This window comes from Amphiura filiformis, chromosome 5 (genome assembly GCF_039555335.1).
Source record: "Amphiura filiformis chromosome 5, Afil_fr2py, whole genome shotgun sequence".
NCBI classification, from domain to species: Eukaryota; Metazoa; Echinodermata; class Ophiuroidea; order Amphilepidida; family Amphiuridae; genus Amphiura; species Amphiura filiformis.
The window spans coordinates 73,548,467-73,570,197 of NC_092632.1; the positions used below are offsets into that span (position 1 = coordinate 73,548,467).

The window sequence follows — 21,731 nt, forward strand, 5'->3', positions numbered from 1 at the left end:
GTTATATTTTTCATATTATTATGGGTCAATGGATAATTTGGATATTTCAGCTATTTGGATATTTTAGATAATTTGGCTATTATTAGGGCTATTTTGGATAATTTGGATATTTTGGATATTATTGTGGCTAATTAGGATAATTTGGATATTTCAGATATTAGTATATTTTAGATATTTTGGATATTATTATGGCTATTTTGGATAATTTGGATATTTTATATATTTTGGATATTATTATGGCTAATTAGGATAATTTGGATATTTTTAATATTATTATGGGTCATTACGATAATTTGGATATTTCAGCTATTTGGATATTTTAGATAATTTGGATATTATTAGGGCTATTTTGGATATTTTGGATATTATTATGGCTAATTAGGATAATTTGGATATTTGTGATATTTTTCATTTTATTATGGGACTTTAGGATAATTTGGATATTTCAGATATTTGGATATTATTAGGGCTATTTTGGATAATTTGGATATTTTATATATTTTGGATATTATTATGGCTAATTAGGATATTTTTAATATTATTATGGGTCATTAGGATAATTTGGATATTTCAGCTATTTGGATATTTTAGATAATTTGGATATTATTATTAGGGCTATTTTGGATAACTTGGATATTTCAGATTTTTGGATATTTTACATCATTCTCATATTATATGGGCTAATTAGGATATTTTTCAGATATTATTGTAACCGGCATCAGAATGGTTGGTTTTAATAATAAGGGTAGGGTTTGAAATGTTAGGACTTAAGGTTTATCATTATTTACGATGTTTATTATTTTGTTTATTTTGATTGTGTCATTCTTAATTAATGTATGTATAATCATAAATGTGTTATGCATGTAGGTTTTTGGTTTCATATCAAATTATATTTCCATCTGTTGTGTGACTGTAATTAATCGATCATAATCATCATCAAGTTAAGTTATTTTCCATCGTAATCATCATTGTCTTTGAAACTATTTTTAATAGATCATGGTTTATCTTTAATTTGAAAAGGTCATTTGGGCTATTTCATTATAAATGACACGTTCACAAAAATGGCTTTTATCATATCTGGTTGATATAATTAGGGTGATAATGCAGTGTTATTAACTTAATTCTAAGTGTGCCACAAACTACAAGCTACATGAGCATTTTTACAGAATTCTGTCTATTTTTTGTATAAAAAAATTGCCAAAAGGTACATTTTTAACCCAATTTTGGAGTCCCATTTCATTTTGCCCATGTATTCTGAATTAATTCTTTGAAAAATTAGGTACATTCTATGGCAATGTGCTTGTTGCAATGAAAATATGATATGTGTGGAACATCATGCAAGTTGAATGGTGAAAATTGGTGCAAAAATGTTAAAATTCCGTAGATTCTTGCAAAATTGGCATTTTGAGTTAAATAAAAAAATGAGTGTCCTCTCCAATTCATGCCTCCATTTTTGTTAACATTAAAGAGGAAATATAAACCCTTACCCTACCTGTATAATCTGTGTTATATTACCAATTGATGGGACAGGGCACTGATTGAGGAATTCATTTATTTTACATACAGTAGACCACTTGTTCTTGATACCACAGTTCCGCGTTAAAATTTGTCCTCTCCAGAACTGAAGTTAATTACTAATTGTTGAAATAAGAAGGGTTATATCATAGAATGTGAAATTTGTAGAGGAAGAGTGGTCTTCCTTCTACCAAGGTGGCACATGATTTGGTATTTGTTGCATTTTTGCAAGCCTGTATCCACGATTCTGTTTGCAATTTAACAAATGTCCTCTCCAGCACAATTATGTCATTTCCATGAATTGGTAAACAAACTAAAAATAAAAATTTCAAAGAGCCAAACCTACAGGAAATTTTTGCATTTTATTGCAAATTATGCTTACAAACCACTTTAGTGTTCAAATTATTGTCCAGTTGTTGAGAACACATATGATATTATTCTGCATTGAACTTCGGTTAGCTAAAAAGTGCAATATTCCTAATTTAACCAGAATATTAACCCTGTTTGTAGTGGATTTTAAATGCTGGGGATCTTTTATGCAATAATATAGATAGTTTCTTGTTAATGCAGCTATTTCTAAAGTTAAAGTATGCTTTATTATGTGTTAAAAAATGTGTCCTATCCAGAACAAATGACACAGGAGGGGTCTTTTATTTTAGGTTTTCCATGACTAGTACAACAGATTGACGCAGAATACTAACTTATGCATCAGTGTAGCTATTGGGCAGGACAAAATGACTATTTCATGAATTTTTCATGTGAAGATAAAGTTTATCCTTAAAAATATGTAGTAATTTTGCACCATTTATCTGGATTAGTATCAATTTACTAATTGTTTTATATTGAAACTGGCATATTTAAGACACTGAAGTGTAAAGGAACATACAACAATTATTACAGACTAAATATGAATAAGTATGAACCCAATGTTGGTTACATATACTCTTTCAAAGTTGTGTATTAAATTGTTTAAAAAAATGTCCCCTCCAGACAGCAGCTATGTTTTACACAGCAAAAATTCAATTTAATTTTTTTAATGGTTCCTGAGGGTTTGACGCTCTAATATTTTGAGAATTATTGACACACCATCTGAAATTTGAAATGATAATGAATTTGCATGAAATAAATGAGTTTGAATTTTGACCCCTTTTGGGACTCAATGTTGTCATTTATAATGAAATAGCCCATTTACCCCATTGGTCATGAACACGCTGTATCCATTGATTCTCAAGTTTATGAGTACTTCAAAATGTTTATGTCTTCATTGTTTATTGTCTTCCATTCATGAGGTTTAAGTTAAGTACACTTTAGCAATTGATTCCTTTTATGAGTGTGTATTGTCATCCAATTAGTTAAGTGTGATGGAATTTATGGCCACTTATCTTTTAGCTCAAGATTGTAGGTGATGTACTTATGAATTATTCATGAGAAAGTTTTATCTCTTTAACAGGTTATGTATTGTTAAGATTTGTATTAAGTAAATGCTTAGTTAAGGTTATTATTTATGCTGTTGTAGAGATGGTACTTAAGTTGGTTTTCAAGTGTTTTTCCCATATGAACTTGTTTCTTAGAATATTTTCACTTCACTTCCATCCTAGCCTGCAACTGATCAACATCAAATCTTCCATCCAAGATTCCAACTGATAAATATCAAACCTTCGATCTGAGCCTCCAACTGCTCAACATCTAGTCAATTCAATCGTCATCATATTATCATTGCATCGATCTTCATTGTTTCTCTGAATCATCAGATATTATTATATTAAAGCCGTAGCATAACATTGTATATCTTCAAGTCTTCCATCGTATTTATATTTGTTTCTGTGTCTCGGGAATTTTTCAACCCCGTAACATTATTATGGCCATGCCTTCCTATTTCACAACGTTTACAAATCAAATGATACATCTTTCTCTCATATTTTTTTCAACTTTAATGTACAATATTATCATCATCACCATAAATACACTGACATGTACAATACAATATAAATCGTTCTTTAAAGTCTTTTCCAAGTATACATGCTTTAGGAAACTTTATGCATATGCAACTTTAATATACAATATAGTATGCGTAGTTCTTTCAAAGTATTTTCCAACTATATCCATCGTTTAGGATTACACTATTATGAACTAGAAGACAACATGCATGATTCATTGTAGGCTGTTCATTAAATGGTTCTCAGGCATATTAATTTCACATCTTTTATGAACTAACACAACATGCATGATGTATGCGTCGTTCTTTAAAAAGTCTTTTCAAACTATATCCATCGTTTTGGATAATGCAACTTTAATGTATACTATAATCTAAATGCGTTCTTTAAAAGTCTTTTACAACTATATCCATCGTTTAGGATTATGAACTAAAACACATAATGAGAAATCATCATACAAAAACATGTATATAGTACATTAGTACATTCACATACAATTACCACAATGTAAAAATACAATATGCGTCGTTCTTTAAAAGTCTTTTCCAACTATACATGCTTTAGGAAACTTTATGCACATGCAACTTTAATGTACAATATAATATGCGTCGTTCTTTAAAAGTCTTTTCCAACTATATCCATCGTTTCGGATTATACTATTATGAACTAGAAGACAACATGCATTATCCCTTCTAGGCTGTTCATTTAATGGTTCTCAGGCATATTAATTTCAAAGGCATATGGTCGAATCCAACCAAAAGTGTCCACGGGCCAAAAATAAAAGTCCGAAATAAAAATGTCTCCACAATTTGTTCCTTTTGCCCATTGATTGATGACATATTGGCCTTATAGGAACCAAAAGTGCCATTACTAATCTTGAAAAATAAATCCAGGACGTGTGATAGTAAATGTGATATCAAAACCCAATGTTACCTACTGAATACCACTAGGATGCTTTCACTATCGCAATACTAATCAACCTAAAACAAATGGAATATTCCCATTAACGCTTTTTTTTTTTTTTTTAGACCAGGGTGTCAGGAAAATGCTAGCTCAACCAGAAAATATTTGTTTTTATTTTTATAACGCGATCAATATGATCTTAGTCAATTTATGCTAGTTTATTTTTGATAATGAAGTTTAGGTCAGTTTCTGTATTTTATTTATCAAATGAGTATGAATCAATTTACACATTGTATAAGAACGAGTAGGATATATGTTTTCAAGAATATTAGGAATTATAAGCATATACCTAACGCTTTATACAATGAAAAGGTGAACAAACCCGGGTATTCGTAGGTAACGATTTAACAATATCTATATTGAGTTTAGAGGTTTAAAGTTTGCTATTATGGTAATGAATTAATAAAATGGTAGTTTTTAGATCTCTTTCAGATGGTACGTCCAAATGAATAAATGCTATTACCTTAGATTAAAAAAAATTTGATGCTTTTAGCAAGATTTTGACCACTTCATTTTGATATACAAGTAGTTAATCAGCAATTTTACATAATAAATAATTGTTGAATGAATCCGTATATGGGTAATAATAGTGTCCTGGGGTACCGCTTAAAGTTTTTGACAATTAATTTCCATTGGTAGCGACACTTCATTACACATGTCATGTATTATGCTGTATTAAGTAACATTTCAGTATTTGTAGGTAAGAATTAGACTTTTGGTGGATATCCCAATCAAAACTTCATTTTATAAAGCACTTTGAATGTATCATTTTTTTATGTGCGTTTATTGATACTTTAGACCCTATCATGTATTAATAATGTCGGTTCACAGCGGTTGAAAGAGTATTGAAGTAAGAAACAAAGGCACTAAAGTGACTTTAATTTGCTAATTGCACACAACTCGCTTAAAACCGTTATTGCAGACTTGTGAAGTCCATCTTGGAGTCAGTTACGTCTTGTGGCCTTTCGTTTGAGGGCAACTACAATTAGCTTTATACCAGGGTCCATCATTATGTTGTCTAGATCATGAGACAATGAGAACAGTCGTTTTTTCCATGGTATTCGTAGGTAACCTTAGCGAAAACGTCAAAAGTTACCTTCGAATAAATCAATTTGGACACAAATTACTCAAACACCAGATGGTCGGTAAACATTTAAAATGAAGCACACATGACAGTTGACAAATCCAAGTATTTATCCCCTTCTAATCTTCTTTGAATCTGATTTTTCTTTCAAATGAGCAGACCGTCGTCTATTTCAGTACATATTTTTCAACAATTTAGCCGTCTTCAGTTTTGCATGGTGGGCATGTATGTGAATTCGCAACTTTCATTGACATATGATTTGATAGCAAACATACAGGCCTTCGTTATGTACCAATATGGGCATTGGCATGAATGGCGGTGTTTCACAATACTGTCATGATGTCAAATTGTATTCAGTAGGTAACATTCGGTTACCGAAATTTACCTCTGAATACTTGCTTTTATTATTGACATCTCAGAAATATTTAAACGCAGGCTATTGAAACTTGGTAAAAATAAAGAGTGTATTACCCTGCACCTATTGCTTAACTATTGTTTACTATTCTCTCACTTTGTGGAAATGACACAGCTTTTAACATGTATTCGGAGGTAATGCATATTTTTTACCAAAACCTACCTTTGTGCCATTTAGAATTTCTGGCAGCTAAACACAATAATAAAGATGCCCGAATTCAATGCATTTCAGTATTGGACATATCAAAGCTTGTATCAATTATGCATTTATTAGTGATTTCCATTTTTAAAGATATATCTAGTGCTATGAAAAATTGTATTCAGTAGGTAATGTAAAAAATACCACTCAAAAAATGATCACAAAAATTCATAATTATGTACAAATATGTGAAAAATTGAACAGGCAATCTTTGAATACACGCCTTTCAGGAAATCAATTTAGATTCAATCCAATGACTTCTTTTCATAACTGATTTAGACGTTTTAAAAATACTTTAAGAAATATTTTGAAAAAATGGGTAAAAATAGCATGTTTTGGGGTCTCTGTGTCTAAGTTTTTCACAGAAGGGGTCTTATTATATATGGCGCGAAGCGTATGATCAAGGCGAATAAACACAATACAAAAAACGAATGCCAATTGATTAATACTTTTAAGTTATGGCCCTGAACATGCCGTGTACACTTTTCGTTGGATTCACCATATACATTTCACATCTTTTATGAACTAACAGTGTAACATGCATGATGTATGCGTCCTTCTTTATAATTCTTTACCAACTATATCCATGCCATATTAATTTCACATGTTTTATGAACTAACACAATATGCATCATGTATGCGTCACAATGTAAAATACAATATGCGTCGTTCTTAAAAAGTATTTTCCAACTATACATGCTTTAGGAAACTTTATGCATATGCAACTTTAATGTACAATATAGTATGCGTCGTTCTTTAAAAGTCTTTTCCAACTATATCCATCGTTTTGGACAACATGCATGTGTTTTTGCACATATCATGTCTTTTATTTACATCCAAAACTCTTGCATGCATCGTTCTTTAAATGCTTTTCCAACTATATCCATCGTTTAGGATGCATTGTGGACAAAAGCCACATCGCCATTGCAAGTTTGCAATGCATTAGATTATATCTAAATTAGCAGATATTTTGGCTAATTTAGATAATACCTAAAGTTCATAATATCCAAATATCTCATATAGCGGATATTTTGGATAATATCTAAATTAGCAGATATTTTGGCTAATTTAGATAATACCTAAATAGCAGAAAATATCCTAATATCCATCACTTACTAAGTAAAAAATTTCAATTAAAATTTTATTATAAGTTCCTAATATCCAAATATCTGATATAGCGGATATTTTAGCTAATATCCAAATTAGCAGATATTTTGGCTAATTTAGATAATACCTAAATAGCTGATAATATCTTAATATCCATCACTTACTAAGTAAAAAAATTTCAATTAAAATTAAGTTCCTAATATACAAATATCTGATATAGCGGATATTTTAGCTAATATCCAAATTAGCAGATATTTTGGATAATTTAGATTATAGCTAAATAGCTGATAATATCTTAATATCCATCACTTACTACGTAAAAAAAATTTCCATGAAATTTTATAAGTTCCTAATATACAAATATCTGATATAGCGGATATTTTAGCTAATATCCAAATTAGCACATATTTTGGCTAATTTAGATAATAGCTAAATAGCTGATAATATCTTAATATCCATCACTTACTAAGTAAAAAAAATTCAATAAAAATTTTATAAGTTCCTAATAATTATACAAATATCTGATATAGCGGATATTTTAGCTAATATCCAAATTAGCAGATATTTTGGCTAATTTAGATAATAGCTAAATAGCTGATAATATCTTAATATCCATCACTTACTACGTAAAAAAATTTCCATGAAATTTTATAAGTTCCTAATATACAAATATCTGATATAGCGGATATTTTAGCTAATATCCAAATTAGCACATATTTTGGCTAATTTAGATAATAGCTAAATAGCTGATAATATCTTAATATCCATCACTTACTAAGTAAAAAATTTCAATTAAAATTTTATAAGTTCCTAATATACAAATATCTGATATATCGGATATTGTAGCTAATATCCAAATTAGCAGATATTTTGGCTAATTTAGATAATAGCTAAATAGCTGATAATATCTTAATATCCATCACTTACTACGTAAAAAAATTTCAATAAAATTTTTTATAAGTTCCTTATATACAAATATCTGATATATCGGATATTTTAGCTAATATCCAAATTAGCAGATATTTTGGCTAATTTAGATAATAGCTAAATAGCTGATAATACCTTAATATCCATCACTTACTAAGTAAAAAAAGTTCAATAAAATTTTTATAAGTTCCTAATATATACAAATATCTGATATAGCGGATATTGTAGCTAATATCCAAATTAGCAGATATTTTGGCTAATTTAGATAATAGCTAAATAGCTGATAATATCTTAATATCCCTCACTTACTAAGTAAAAAAATTCAATTAAAATTTTATAAGTTCCTAATATACAAATATCTGATATAGCGGATATTTTAGCTAATATCCAAATTAGCACATATTTTGGCTAATTTAGATAATAGCTAAATAGCTGATAATATCTTAATATCCATCACTTACTAAGTAAAAAAATTTAAATTTAAATTTGATAAGTTCCTGATATACAAATATCTGATATAGCGGATATTGTAGCTAATATCCAAATTAGCAGATATTTTGGCTAATTTAGATAATAGCTAAATAGCTGATAATATCTTAATATCCATCACTTACTATGTAAAAAAAAATTCCATAAATTTTTTTATAAGTTCCTGATATACAAATATCTGATATATCGGATATTTTAGCTAATATCCAAATTAGCACATATTTTGGCTAATTTAGATAATAGCTAAATAGCTGATAAATATCTTAATATCCATCACTTACTAAGTCAAAAAATTTCAATAAAAATTTTATAAATTCCTAATATACAAATATCTGATATAGCGGATATTGTAGCTAATATCCAAATTAGCACATATTTTGGCTAATTTAGATAATAGCTAAATAGCTGATAATATCTTAATATCCATCACTTACTAAGTAAAAAAATTTCAATTAAAATTTTATAAGTTCCTAATATACAAATATCTGATATATCGGATATTGTAGCTAATATCCAAATTAGCAGATATTTTGGCTAATTTAGATAATAGCTAAATAGCTGATAATATCTTAATATCCATCACTTACTACGTAAAAAAAATTTCCATAAATTTTTTTATAAGTTCCTGATATACAAATATCTGATATATCGGATATTTTAGCTAATATCCAAATTAGCAGATATTTTGGCTAATTTAGATAATAGCTAAATAGCTGATAATACCTTAATATCCATCACTTACTAAGTCAAAAAATTTCAATAAAATTTTTATAAGTTCCTAATATATACAAATATCTGATATAGCGGATATTGTAGCTAATATCCAAATTAGCAGATATTTTGGCTAATTTAGATAATAGCTAAATAGCTGATAATATCTTAATATCCCTCACTTACTAAGTAAAAAAATTCAATTAAAATTTTATAAGTTCCTAATATACAAATATCTGATATAGCGGATATTTTAGCTAATATCCAAATTAGCACATATTTTGGCTAATTTAGATAATAGCTAAATAGCTGATAATATCTTAATATCCATCACTTACTAAGTAAACAAATTTAAATTTAAATTTGATAAGTTCCTGATATACAAATATCTGATATAGCGGATATTGTAGCTAATATCCAAATTAGCAGATATTTTGGCTAATTTAGATAATAGCTAAATAGCTGATAATATCTTAATATCCATCACTTACTATGTAAAAAAAAATTCCATAAATTTTTTTATAAGTTCCTGATATACAAATATCTGATATATCGGATATTTTAGCTAATATCCAAATTAGCACATATTTTGGCTAATTTAGATAATAGCTAAATAGCTGATAAATATCTTAATATATCCATCACTTACTAAGTCAAAAAATTTCAATAAAAATTTTATAAATTCCTAATATACAAATATCTGATATAGCGGATATTGTAGCTAATATCCAAATTAGCAGATATTTTGGCTAATTTAGATAATAGCTAAATAGCTGATAATATCTTAATATCCCTCACTTACTAAGTAAAAAAATTCAATTAAAATTTTATAAGTTCCTAATATACAAATATCTGATATATCGGATATTGTAGCTAATATCCAAATTAGCAGATATTTTGGCTAATTTAGATAATAGCTAAATAGCTGATAATATCTTAATATCCATCACTTACTAAGTAAAAAATTTCAAAAAAAAATTGCTAAGTCCCTAATATACAAATATCAGATATTTTAGATAATATGAGATATTATGATCCACAAAAATAGCCAAATAGCCAAAAACAACCTTGTAACTATCTAAAATAGCAGATTTTTCACCCTATACTACAACACACAAATTATCCAAATTATCTAAAAAAAAAAAAAAAAAAAAGTTACAATCCCGCACCTAACTCTAATTCATGTGGTGTGGCTACTAAGCCTTCAATTACGTTGTGACTGATGAAGAAGTCACATTTGAATGACATTTTAAAATCAGAGGTGTAAGCGAGGTAACGATCCACTCCCTGAAAAGCATTAGAGCCAAAGGCGAGCACCTCGCTAAATTTCCGGAATTTTTCCGGAAAATAGTCAAATTTTTCCTTAATCTAGCCAAAATTTTCCCAAAATTTTGCGAACATTTTCAAAAACTAAGACAATTTGGGTTAAATTCAGCCGAAAATTTTAACTTTTGGTATATCAATGGGTCCAAATTTCTTGAAAAATTGGTATATTTATGGGTCCACTTTCAAATTCTCAGCAGCACATCACTACCAAAACCAAACTTGAGTACCCCGGATGTAGGGTGACAGTCAAAGAACAAATTTTACACTTCATCTACCTTAGAATTTAAAACAACAAATTATAATGTTAGAGTGAACAATTTTGAGTAATCATGTTATTGTTAGATACAATGTGATACCTCCAGATTTAAGCGATTGAAGCTGAAAAAGTTGGAAAAATCAAAAATCATACAGATGTAGCATAAAATGGCTGAGCTTGACCACTTTGAATGGACCAGTGTTAAATGCTGGGGCTAAATGAGGCTATTCCATTTGAAATCCACACTTACCCCTGTGGAAGATTTTGGAAATATGTTCCACAGAGGGAGTACAAATTTCAAATAGAATTAGCACATTAGCAGCTCCATTTGAAACTCACGCTCCCTCTGTGAAAGATTCAGGTTGAAGCTTTCTCAGAGGGTGTATGAAATTCAAATGGAGCTGAAATGTGCCAATTCCATTTAAAATTCATACTCCCTCTGTGGAACATGTTTCCAAAATCTTCCACAAGGGTAGTGTGGATATCATATGGAATAGCCCAATGTATGTCCTGCTCTGAATCAATTTTCGTCTCACTGTCACGGCAGGAAACACCACCAGCGTGATACTACTACTTCTCACAGTACCGATTACATTACAACCAATATGCAGATTGGTTCTGTTTACTCTGACCGGTGTTTAATTTCATTCATCCCATCTATTATAATTAATATCTTCTGGCCATTAGTCAATGACCTTAACAGTTGGCATATTATTGTGAATGACCTGATGCATACTCAATGCGGAATATGATCTGACATTTGACTTTGAGGATTTAAGATTTTGACAACAAAGGAGAAAATCGTTGGCATTTTTTAAGAGGGACTTCTGATCCACCTGATTTTGATAGTCAGTGATCAATTGAGGCCAAGAAAAAAAATTGTTTGCTTGCCCTCAACTAAATTTTAACAATTAGGTCGTTCGGGATTTTTTCCTTTCTTTTTTTTAATTACTAGCAAACTCTACTGTTTGTATTACCGTAATTAAGGTTATTAATTATTTTAAACTGTTGTGATTTGGTAGTTCACAGCATCTTACGAATGGTAGTGAGCTTTGGCAAAAACTGCATTGCTCAATTCATAGCGAGTGTGTAGAAGAATTAAAATATCACAGATATACTTTTATAGGTGCTGCGGTTCTTGAGTTACGTTGTAAAGAGGGCTGAAACAACAACACTTTTGTAAAAGCGTACATAACTCATTAACAACAATAAATTAAGGGCTGGGGTATGAACGTTTGGACAGTATTTATTTTGGGACATTAGAGCACATCAGACATATCGAATTGCATTCTGAATATGAAGAATGTCATTCTGATATCAAATAATTTTGATTTTTGAAATTCGCAATTTAATACACATTTTATGGCAAATCATTAAAAATTGATATTTTTGATATTTAACAGTACTTGAAGTAAACTTTATAAATCTGATGATTTATACTTATGAAAAGTCGACGATCAATTGAAAATTTTGACCTTTTCAGTATTGAAGATATGGATTTTTTTCCCAAAACACCAAAAAAAAATTAGGTCTTTTTGGGAAAAAAATCCATATCTTCAATATGAAAGGTCAAAATTTTAATTGACCGTCGATTTTCCTCCCTACTACATACACTTTAAGAATATATCATTAGCTATTTATATAATTTACTTGAGGACTGTTATATATCAAAAATTTGAAAAATATCAAATTTTTGTAATTTGTCATAAAATTTGTATTATATTGTGATTTTTAAAAATTGAAAATTATTTGATATCAGAAAGACATGCTTCGTATTCAGAATGCAATTCGATAGGTCTGAGGTGCTCTCATGTCCCACAAAAAATACTGTCGAAACACAATAAACGCTCATTTTGGATCCCTTAAGCAAGTTTGCAAAGTATACGATTTGTAGAATGAACTTTTGCAAAACATCAAGGTGTTATTTTTCAATAATATATTGATCTAGATAATGAAAATCTATTTTTAGGCTGCTTCGACCAACAATACCTCGTCTACCCTTAAGGCTCAAAATATGAAAAATCAGACAATTTTGGTGTCAAAATGAATCAAATAACAATACAAAACAACTAAAATATTGAACACAAGCTCTAAAATACATTTTTTTACATCTTTAGAATGCAAAAATTTGAAAATAAAATAAAAACTTTTTCAGGAATTTCCAAAAATAGGGTCGGTATTCTGTTGTACAGTAAATAGAAAAAAAACTTTTTTCTGATTTCCAGAATTAGGGTTGGTCGGTTGAGGGCAAGCAAACATTTTTTTTCTTTGCCTGATCAATGATCAATTTTATTACTACCAGCATTAGCAACTTATGAAATAGATCTACAGTTTAACAAATCAAACAGGTTATAAATGTTGGCAGGTGAATAGGCAAGTACAATAGCTTCTGAACCATAAAGCAGTTTATAAGCATTTAAAGATATCACCGGGAATATCACAGGTGAAAGTTTACCATAATTTTTATTTCTTTATCTCAAGCAACACACATCAAGAGAAGCTGTACATACAATCAGGGTTATACCATAGATCCTGCAGTAGGTTGATAATCAATTATCGTAATATCCTTTATTATTTTGTGATAAATTGGACATATGACTCCCTAATTCCGAAATGTCTTCATTGTTGTCACACAAAAGGCATCAACATAGCTGCTGATTACAGTCATATCCATAAATAACATTGTGTGCCCTGATAAAAGTGATAAAGAGCTGTACTAGAATTAAGATGTCTCACCAAAAAATATATTGGGAAAATGCATTATTTTTCACACAAATCAATCAAATGGGCATTCTACAAACAGTCACCAAACCCAAAATACACTGATAAACCGCAAATGTTCATTATGAACAAGTATTTATGTTTTAATTAATTCTGCCTTACATTGTACAATGTATTTCATAAAAATCTTTATTGGCCAAGAAAATAAAAGAGAAACCTTTCGCAGAATTAGGTAAATAACAAAAATAATTCAAAAACAAATCTTGAGTGCACAAGCATTTTTCTTCTGGGTTAGAATTTTTTCTTGCAGGCAACAGCTCTTGCGGGTTAGAAATTTGATAAATCGGTCCATGCATGAATTTTGTATATGATGACCTATTTATCACATTTCTAACATGCAAGAAAAAAGCTGTTGCATGCAAGAAAAAAATTCTTACCAGAGAAGAAAAAGCTTGTGCACTGAAATAACAAACACAAAATTTGTTTTTCAGAATATTTGTTTTCAGTTTTAAGGTAAAATGTTTGGTATCAGTTTTGGTATTTAATTAAAACCAGTAAAAACCAGACAATTTGGTACCGGTATACCGATTCTGTCCAGTACATACTAAAGTCTGCACAAAAAGTAACTAAGCTGTTACATGTATAATTACGCCTATAGCTTCAGAACTAATAATTGTTTCCACTATATTTCTACATAGAAAGAAGGACGATTTATTTACGCGCATTTTGATACCCCATTTGTCAAATGTCGCTCAATATTAACAACACAGTAGTGCTTTTAATGAAAAATACCCGAATTTAAAATTTGCAATTTACAGCGATCAATGGTTTTTATGCAAGCATTGTGGCACGTAACACCCTCCATTTATCTTCGCGCTGACTTCAAATCAATACAAATAGCTGCAACTTTTAAATTCGGGTAATTTTCTTTAAAAACACTGCTGTGATGTAATATTGAACGGAATTGGACAAATGGGGTATCAAAATGCGCGCAAATAAATCGTCCTTCTTTCTATGTTTAAATATTGTGGAAACAATTATTAGTTCTGAAGCTATAGGCATATTTACAACAGCTGAATTACTTTTTGTGCAGACTTTAGATCACAGATACATGTATGCCAAGCTACTGGTACTATTGTACAGTACAGGTTGGTATGTGTACATGTAGCATCACTGTCACAAATTTCTGATAACAAGAGTGGAAGTACATATGTATGGATTAGATTGTTGATCACTTCAAAGTGTACCCTTCAGCAAATAAACCAGGCCATTTCCATAAACGATCATTTATCTTCATCAAAAAATATTACAAGTATAGTAATGACTCCACTACATGCATACCAGCATGTTTCAAACTCTTTGCTTCATGAATTTATAACATAATTGTAAATAGACACAACCTGTTTCCTCCTATAGATGGTTGCTAAGGATTTTGTTGATAAGCTCACTTCCAGCTTGCAACCATACGGCTTACCCTAGCTCAAGCGCAACCAGTTCTGTGATGTGTATTTTGTATTATCTTGAGGCTTGCGTTGTGACACTTCTTCTTATAATTTGCAAATTTTGTGATATGCATCTCAGAGATTGTGATCGGTTTATCTTGCACTAGAATTTGATATCATTATATTGAACTTGGCATAAAAAATAGATAATTTTTGTGGACACAAAAGATTTGCTTTTTTCTTTGACTAGCTCACATACATATTTTACAAAATGTAGTATTGTTATTGTACTTATTCATTTATTGCTTTCAATTAGTATCATAAACTGAAATTGAATTCATGCCAAATGATGTATCAATGATAAAATGTAAAATGTTATTTAACACTTTTTTTTCCTTGTTTTGTTTTTTTCTTTCCCTTTTTTTCATGGAATGTGATCAAACAAAATCAGTTTATTTAATCATTTAATCATATTTAATTTTCAGTTTTCTGTATGACTGCATCAATCATTTGTAAAGCTACATTTTGCAGAAAACCCCTTTGAAATTGAACATTTACTATTAGTTCCAAAGATATGAACAGTTTCAAGTGTTTCCAAAACAATAGGCAACAAAAGAAATGATTTCCTTTGTTTGGCTATATCTGAAAATCCAATATATTATTATATATATATCCGACTTCTGACTGATTTTGCTTAATCACTTCACAAACATGTATGGTAATTTTTCTTCGGATACTATTCTCAGGGATGTAACTAGCAGATAGACAAGATAGATATTAAAGTCCACAGGGCCCCCATTGAGGTTAGAGAGGGAGCGTGATGCATTTTAAGTGCAAGGTTGTGCACAGGAATGTAAGTATGTATATACTAGTATCTAAGTACAACTTAAATAGATCTTTGTTTATTGAAGATCAATTGGTTTACATTATTTTTCTGTTCATTTTTTTACAAAAAATTAACAAAAAAGTACCGGTAATTATTTAAAGGAAAAGGTAATTAAAGGGGGGTAACCCTATTGGTTTTGGATATGGATTGTCTTTAAAATTACTACATAATATCAAATATCGCCTCCTTTATGCTGCTTTGTGAAAAAAGCGAGAGCATTTTCAGCGTAAATGTGAATAAATAGCCAAATTTGCAATCCAATACCTTGGTATACGTGAATTGCATTCTGGGCAGGCAATGACGAATGCTGACATGCTGTACAATGCCCGGCCCGTATTGAACGGAAAATGTTTTTTTTTTCGTACTGTTTCAGAAAAAAAGGAAACAAAATATATTTCCCCTTGCAATATGTACATTTCAAATGAATATAAAAAAGTTTGGGTAAAATGGAGAGGAAAAAAACCTTCCGATACCGGGTTTTGAACCGGGTACCCTCGGTAAAAACAAACGCGCTAATCAATTGAGCTATTTAGCACACCACGATTGCTGTTGCCGTTTTCATAACTAAATCGTGATAGCACCGTCTCCTCAGCAGTTAGTGTGGTTCGCTTTTTTCACAGAATGTGTATGACGCGAAACCAAAGTAGCTGTTGCGGAGAGTCGGAGACTGATATTTCGTTCATAATTCCCTCCCAGAAATCCAAAGTATTTACCATTGTTTACAAACTGGTAACCTGTAAAAACCGCTGTGATTCATGATTTCTCCGGAAATACATCAACTTGGAGCGTCAAATTTCAGGATAGTAATGAGAAAAATAGTATCTATTATGTGATACCAAAACCTCATCAACAATGAAAAAATCGGGGATGATGCTGTCGATCGGGTTACGGACCTTTAAAAGTACAAGTCGTTATCCAAGGGCCATAGATTGTTTCTTACATTTGTATCAAAAGGCCCACACATTCTAGCAACACTATTAGTTTCATTTTTTAACAAACTACTACCATACATTATAATTTATAAGAAAAATGTAATTAATTACCCCTAGTTACCAAACAAATTGCTTCCTTCCTTATTGCCGTGAGCACAGGTATTGAAAACATTGCCTGCACAGAACACAGATCCTGGATCTCTCCAGGATTTTTCAAAGGGAATGTTGTAAAGCACACTATTTTTGCAGCATAAATTTTCACAATTTGATAAAGAATCATCATTTTTGTAGCATGTTATTATTGCAAAATTTATTAATGTATTTTCGTAAGGAATTTAAGGAAAAGAAATATTTGCGATTATGACAATTTCACGAATCCATGTCTCTCTTAAATTTACAACATTTCCATGCACAAGAACATTTCCTGCTTTCTGGTATTTACTATCGTTTGAAAGGAAGAAGAAATCAAGGTTGACACTGAGCATCATTTTTGTGTCAATATTAAATCGCATTGTACTGAGCGTATCAATTATGCCTTGTTGAAATTGAGCATCACAGCATAATCTGTCAATTCACGGTCAATCCTTTCTAAGTGAACACCAAATCTGCACTATCACATCGCTTGTGCTTGCTCAAACCAGAATTAACCTCAATACCCCAACAACATATACGACCATCACCACAGGCATGGTTTAAATATAACAGTGAAAGGTAGGTAGGAGTGCCCCATCATCATTGCAATCCAACGACACACTTGTGTGTGCTTACAAAATATGTGCGCTAGTTGTGTTAGCTCGGGTTGAATTCACTATACAAATGACTTGACAGTTACGAGTTACCGGTCTACTACTGAATAAACGTCACGCTCAATTCCAATGCTAATTGTCAAATCAAATTTACTACTTAATTTGGATAATATTGGAAATTCCGAATGGGTGGTTGGTTGGCTATATGATCAGTTGTACCTATACTGATTCAATACTATACAGCATATGCAAGGTTTGCAGCAATTGCTGTGATTGTGTGCAATTTGTCTTTTGAATGATCTAATAAAACAATTGTGTACTCCAATCTCCAAGAGCACACATAGACGTAACAGTGCTGCTGCTACTGTTTGAAGGACTTGTGTTTGCAATTCTTATTATTAAAGCACACACATGAACATTTATGCATGTATTTTGTCCCTCAGCTTGTTTGCATAAAAATGAAAGTGCTTGGAATTGTTGAGGGTATTAAACATGAACATAATGCATTAATTTTATAATTTACATGTATACTTTGCCCTAGATATTTGGTTTCCAGTTTTATCGACTCTATAATTCCTGAACAAATTAGAGAATTTGTTAAATTGTCAAAAAGAAGTGTGCAAAGCTTTCTTTGTGATATTATGTATATTCTTAACTTTACGGATGGTGCTTGTTTTTCCTCAAATGAAAATGTATTTTTCCACTTTATTGGTCAGCACAATATTGATTGTAATACTATTGCAATTTGCAATCCTATTTTACATTCTCACCAAGTCATACAGTGTATATGCCTATGTTAAGATACAAGTATTGATGACAAGCACAATTTGTATGCTAAGAGAAATTGTGACGTGTCATGTCAAAAGGACAGGTTATCAATTTACATATCTTAAATATAGAGATATTTTGCTCCACAACACCATTTTCCCCAATGAAATCGGACATTTCTAAGCGTAGATATTGAGTTCGTAAGTTATGGTATTATAAAATTGGAAATTGAGATATCGGCCTTTAAAAATATTATTGACAATGTTGAGAGTATGAATTACCTTGAAAAATGTCTCAAAAAATACAAGATGCCAGTTATATTCGGTCTGAAACTATCAGACAATATTTTTTAACATTAATAACATCACAAATTCGCAACAAACCCAAATTATTTAAAAAATCACCCCGGGCAGATTTTTAGCTATTTCTCCATTTACGATCTGCCCAAAAGTGTCTCCTTTCGACATGACACGTCACAATTTATAAATATTTGTATCTCTTACCTGTTTGAAGTAAGCTGATGCTGACAGGATCAAATCCAGACGGAGACGGAAGCAAGGACTCCTCACCGCTGCTGGTACCATCCGTGGAATGTCTCGACATGCGCAACAATAATGGTGTTGTGATGGATGTACATGTACTTGATGTCACTGTGCCCAATGATGCTGAGTCCACAGTTGAATGTCTTGACAATAATAACTTGGCACTCTTACTAGGTGATGAACTGATTACCGCTGTCATGGATTTACTAGGCGATGTACTTATAACAGATGATGAAGGTTTACTCGCTTCAGCTGAGGAGGGTTTATTTACTACAGTTGAGGAGGGTTTACTTATAACAGTTGAGGAGGGTTTTCTTATTACAGTTGAGGAGGGTTTGCTTACTACAGTTGAGGAAGGTTTGCTGCTTGTGCTTTTTAAATGTTTCTTCTTCTTTGCAACAGCAAATGACACAGTGGATTTAGCTTTGGAATTTCCAGTTGATTTTGGAGCAGTACTAGTGGGTGACTTTAATTTTCCAGATTGAGTTCTTCCAGTTTTGACATCTTTGTGAAGGAATTTAGTTTTAGCGTTCGCTACTGTAGCTACTACAATTGGAGTAGTGCTCACAGTAGCATCACATTTACTACTAACAGTGTTTTTATTTACTTGTTGTTCAACAGCAACTGTTGTCCCTTTGTTAATTACATCATTACAAGTCTGTAATAGAGCACCATCTGATACATTCGAGTCTCCAGGTTGACTTTCCGATCTCTTTCGTTTTCTACCCCTTTCTCCTCCATTAGCAGCTTTTTTCAATGCAGAAGAAGGTGATATATCCTTTTCAAGTAACAATAGATTTTTCGTTTCAGCTGTTAGACTAGCCATACGTCGTTTCCTAGGTGCTCTAGGCTGCAAGTCTGCATACTTCTTAGCAACACGCTTTGGTTGTTTTTCTTTTGATTGTTGCTTTTCTTTTCCTTCTGTTGATGGGATATCATCTGTGCTGAATGCAGAATCATCCCCATCACTTGGTGGGGTCAATGACCTCTTGTCCTTATCAATTGCATCTTCAAACACTTCGCTACTAGGTGTCGAGCTAGACCGCTCTTTGTCAGCCGTTGAGTTGATTTCATTATCCATATGCTCCGATTCTATCATCGCATTCTTCGCAATGGCCTCTTTCTTGAAGAGTATATCGGTGTCGACTTTCTCATACTTATCAGCGGGGTCGGATTCAATGGACGAAGTCTCGCTTTCCCCTGTGACCACAATTACTGGCTTGCTTGAAACCATAGCAGTTCTTTGTGGTTTAGACACAGCACTGGTCTCTTTTGCTTGACAACCTAGTGAACTGCTATCTTTCATGGATCCCATTGACAAATCCAAAGCAGCAACTTGTACACCTGATGACTTGTCTAGAGCACCATTTGTGATGCTCGGTTGACAAGCGGGAAGGCTTCTTCGAGTGCTCGTCAGTATGGTGTCGGAATAAGTTGCCACTTTCATCACAGCTTTCCTACTGCCTATACTGTGGATGGACTTGTACTGATCAGGAGAGTGAAGGCCATTATCCCAACTGTTCCTTCTTTGACCTCTTCCTATTCCCACTACCTGAATGTTCTGATTATAATCCACAGTCCTATCAACCTGTTTGGTTGGAGTTGATGATCCGCTGTTTCCTGTACTGTCCGCTTTTCTTTTCTTTCCAGGTGGGGAACTTCGTTTACCTTTAATCTCCGTAAATTCTAATTTTCTCTTCTTGCTCTCACTCGGTGATATACTGGGAGCAGTTCTCTTAACCGACAAACCAGAATCTGAATGACAGCGTCGACCATCAACTGGTGACACAGTTAATTTGTTATTAGCAAGGTCCACGTCAACATGCAATGTGTTGTATATTCCACCAAGATTGTTATTATCAATCAGTTTCTTGAGTTTCGTTTGTCCTTGTCCCGTGCTTCCTTTCGGACTCTGTGGTCTTCCTTTAGGTTTAGGACTCTGGGATCTACTTTGTTGCCCACTTTTGGGACTGAGCTGACTAACTCTTGGACTTGGTGGCGAGCCACTCTTTGAGTTTTTCACACTACCCTTTGGGCTACTGGCACTGCTCTTTGGAGAATTACCACCACCTTTTATGCTATGAGAAATATCCTTTGGGCTAAGACCTCCATTCTTTGGGCTGAGACCTCCATTCTTTGGGCTGAGTCCTCCGCTCTTTGGGCTGAGACCTCCACTCTTTGGGCTGAGACCTACACCCTTTGGGCTGATACCTCCACTCTTTGGGCTCAGACCTATACCCTTTGGGCTCAGACCTCCGCCCTTTGGGCTCAGACCTCCACCTTTTGGGCTGTGCGCACTTCCTTTTGGGCTACTGCCACTATTCTTTGGACTGTGAATGACAATCTTTGGGCTGCCGACACCTCCTTTTGGACTGCTTGTACCTCCTTTGGGACTATTATTTTTTGAGCTGTGTGGACTTAGTTTTGGACTATTTGAAGCACTCTTAGGGCTATGAGTTCTGCTTTTCCTTCCTATATTTCCAAAATCAGATATATTTCCATTCATCAAGGCATGTTTGGTAGTGGGCGATCTCTGGCGCTGGTCCTAGTAAGTAAACAAAAACAAGGCAGAAGTAGTGAGTAAAGCGAAATCTTACCACATTGTCAAAAAAACATTTTTTTTCTTCAAATCATTTCATAGAATATTGTGTGATCAAAAAGTGTATTATTTTATATATTTTTACACAATTTGCAGTCTGAAACCTATAATGTGAGGTAGACAAATAAGATAAAGTGAGTAGACAACTCAATCTACAACCCACGGCAATG

General features: G+C 32.0%; 1 protein-coding gene across 3 annotated transcripts in view; it reads right to left on the reverse strand.

Moving 5' to 3' along the window:
- LOC140153682 (uncharacterized) overlaps positions 1-21,731 on the reverse strand; it is a 144,496-nt gene that overhangs the window by 96,594 nt on the left and 26,171 nt on the right. For all 3 annotated transcript variants that reach the window (XM_072176491.1, XM_072176490.1, XM_072176492.1), the window contains exon 2: positions 18,924-21,507. In XM_072176491.1, the coding sequence (XP_072032592.1) occupies positions 18,924-21,507 (2,584 nt within the window). The remainder of the gene's footprint in view (positions 1-18,923; positions 21,508-21,731) is intronic.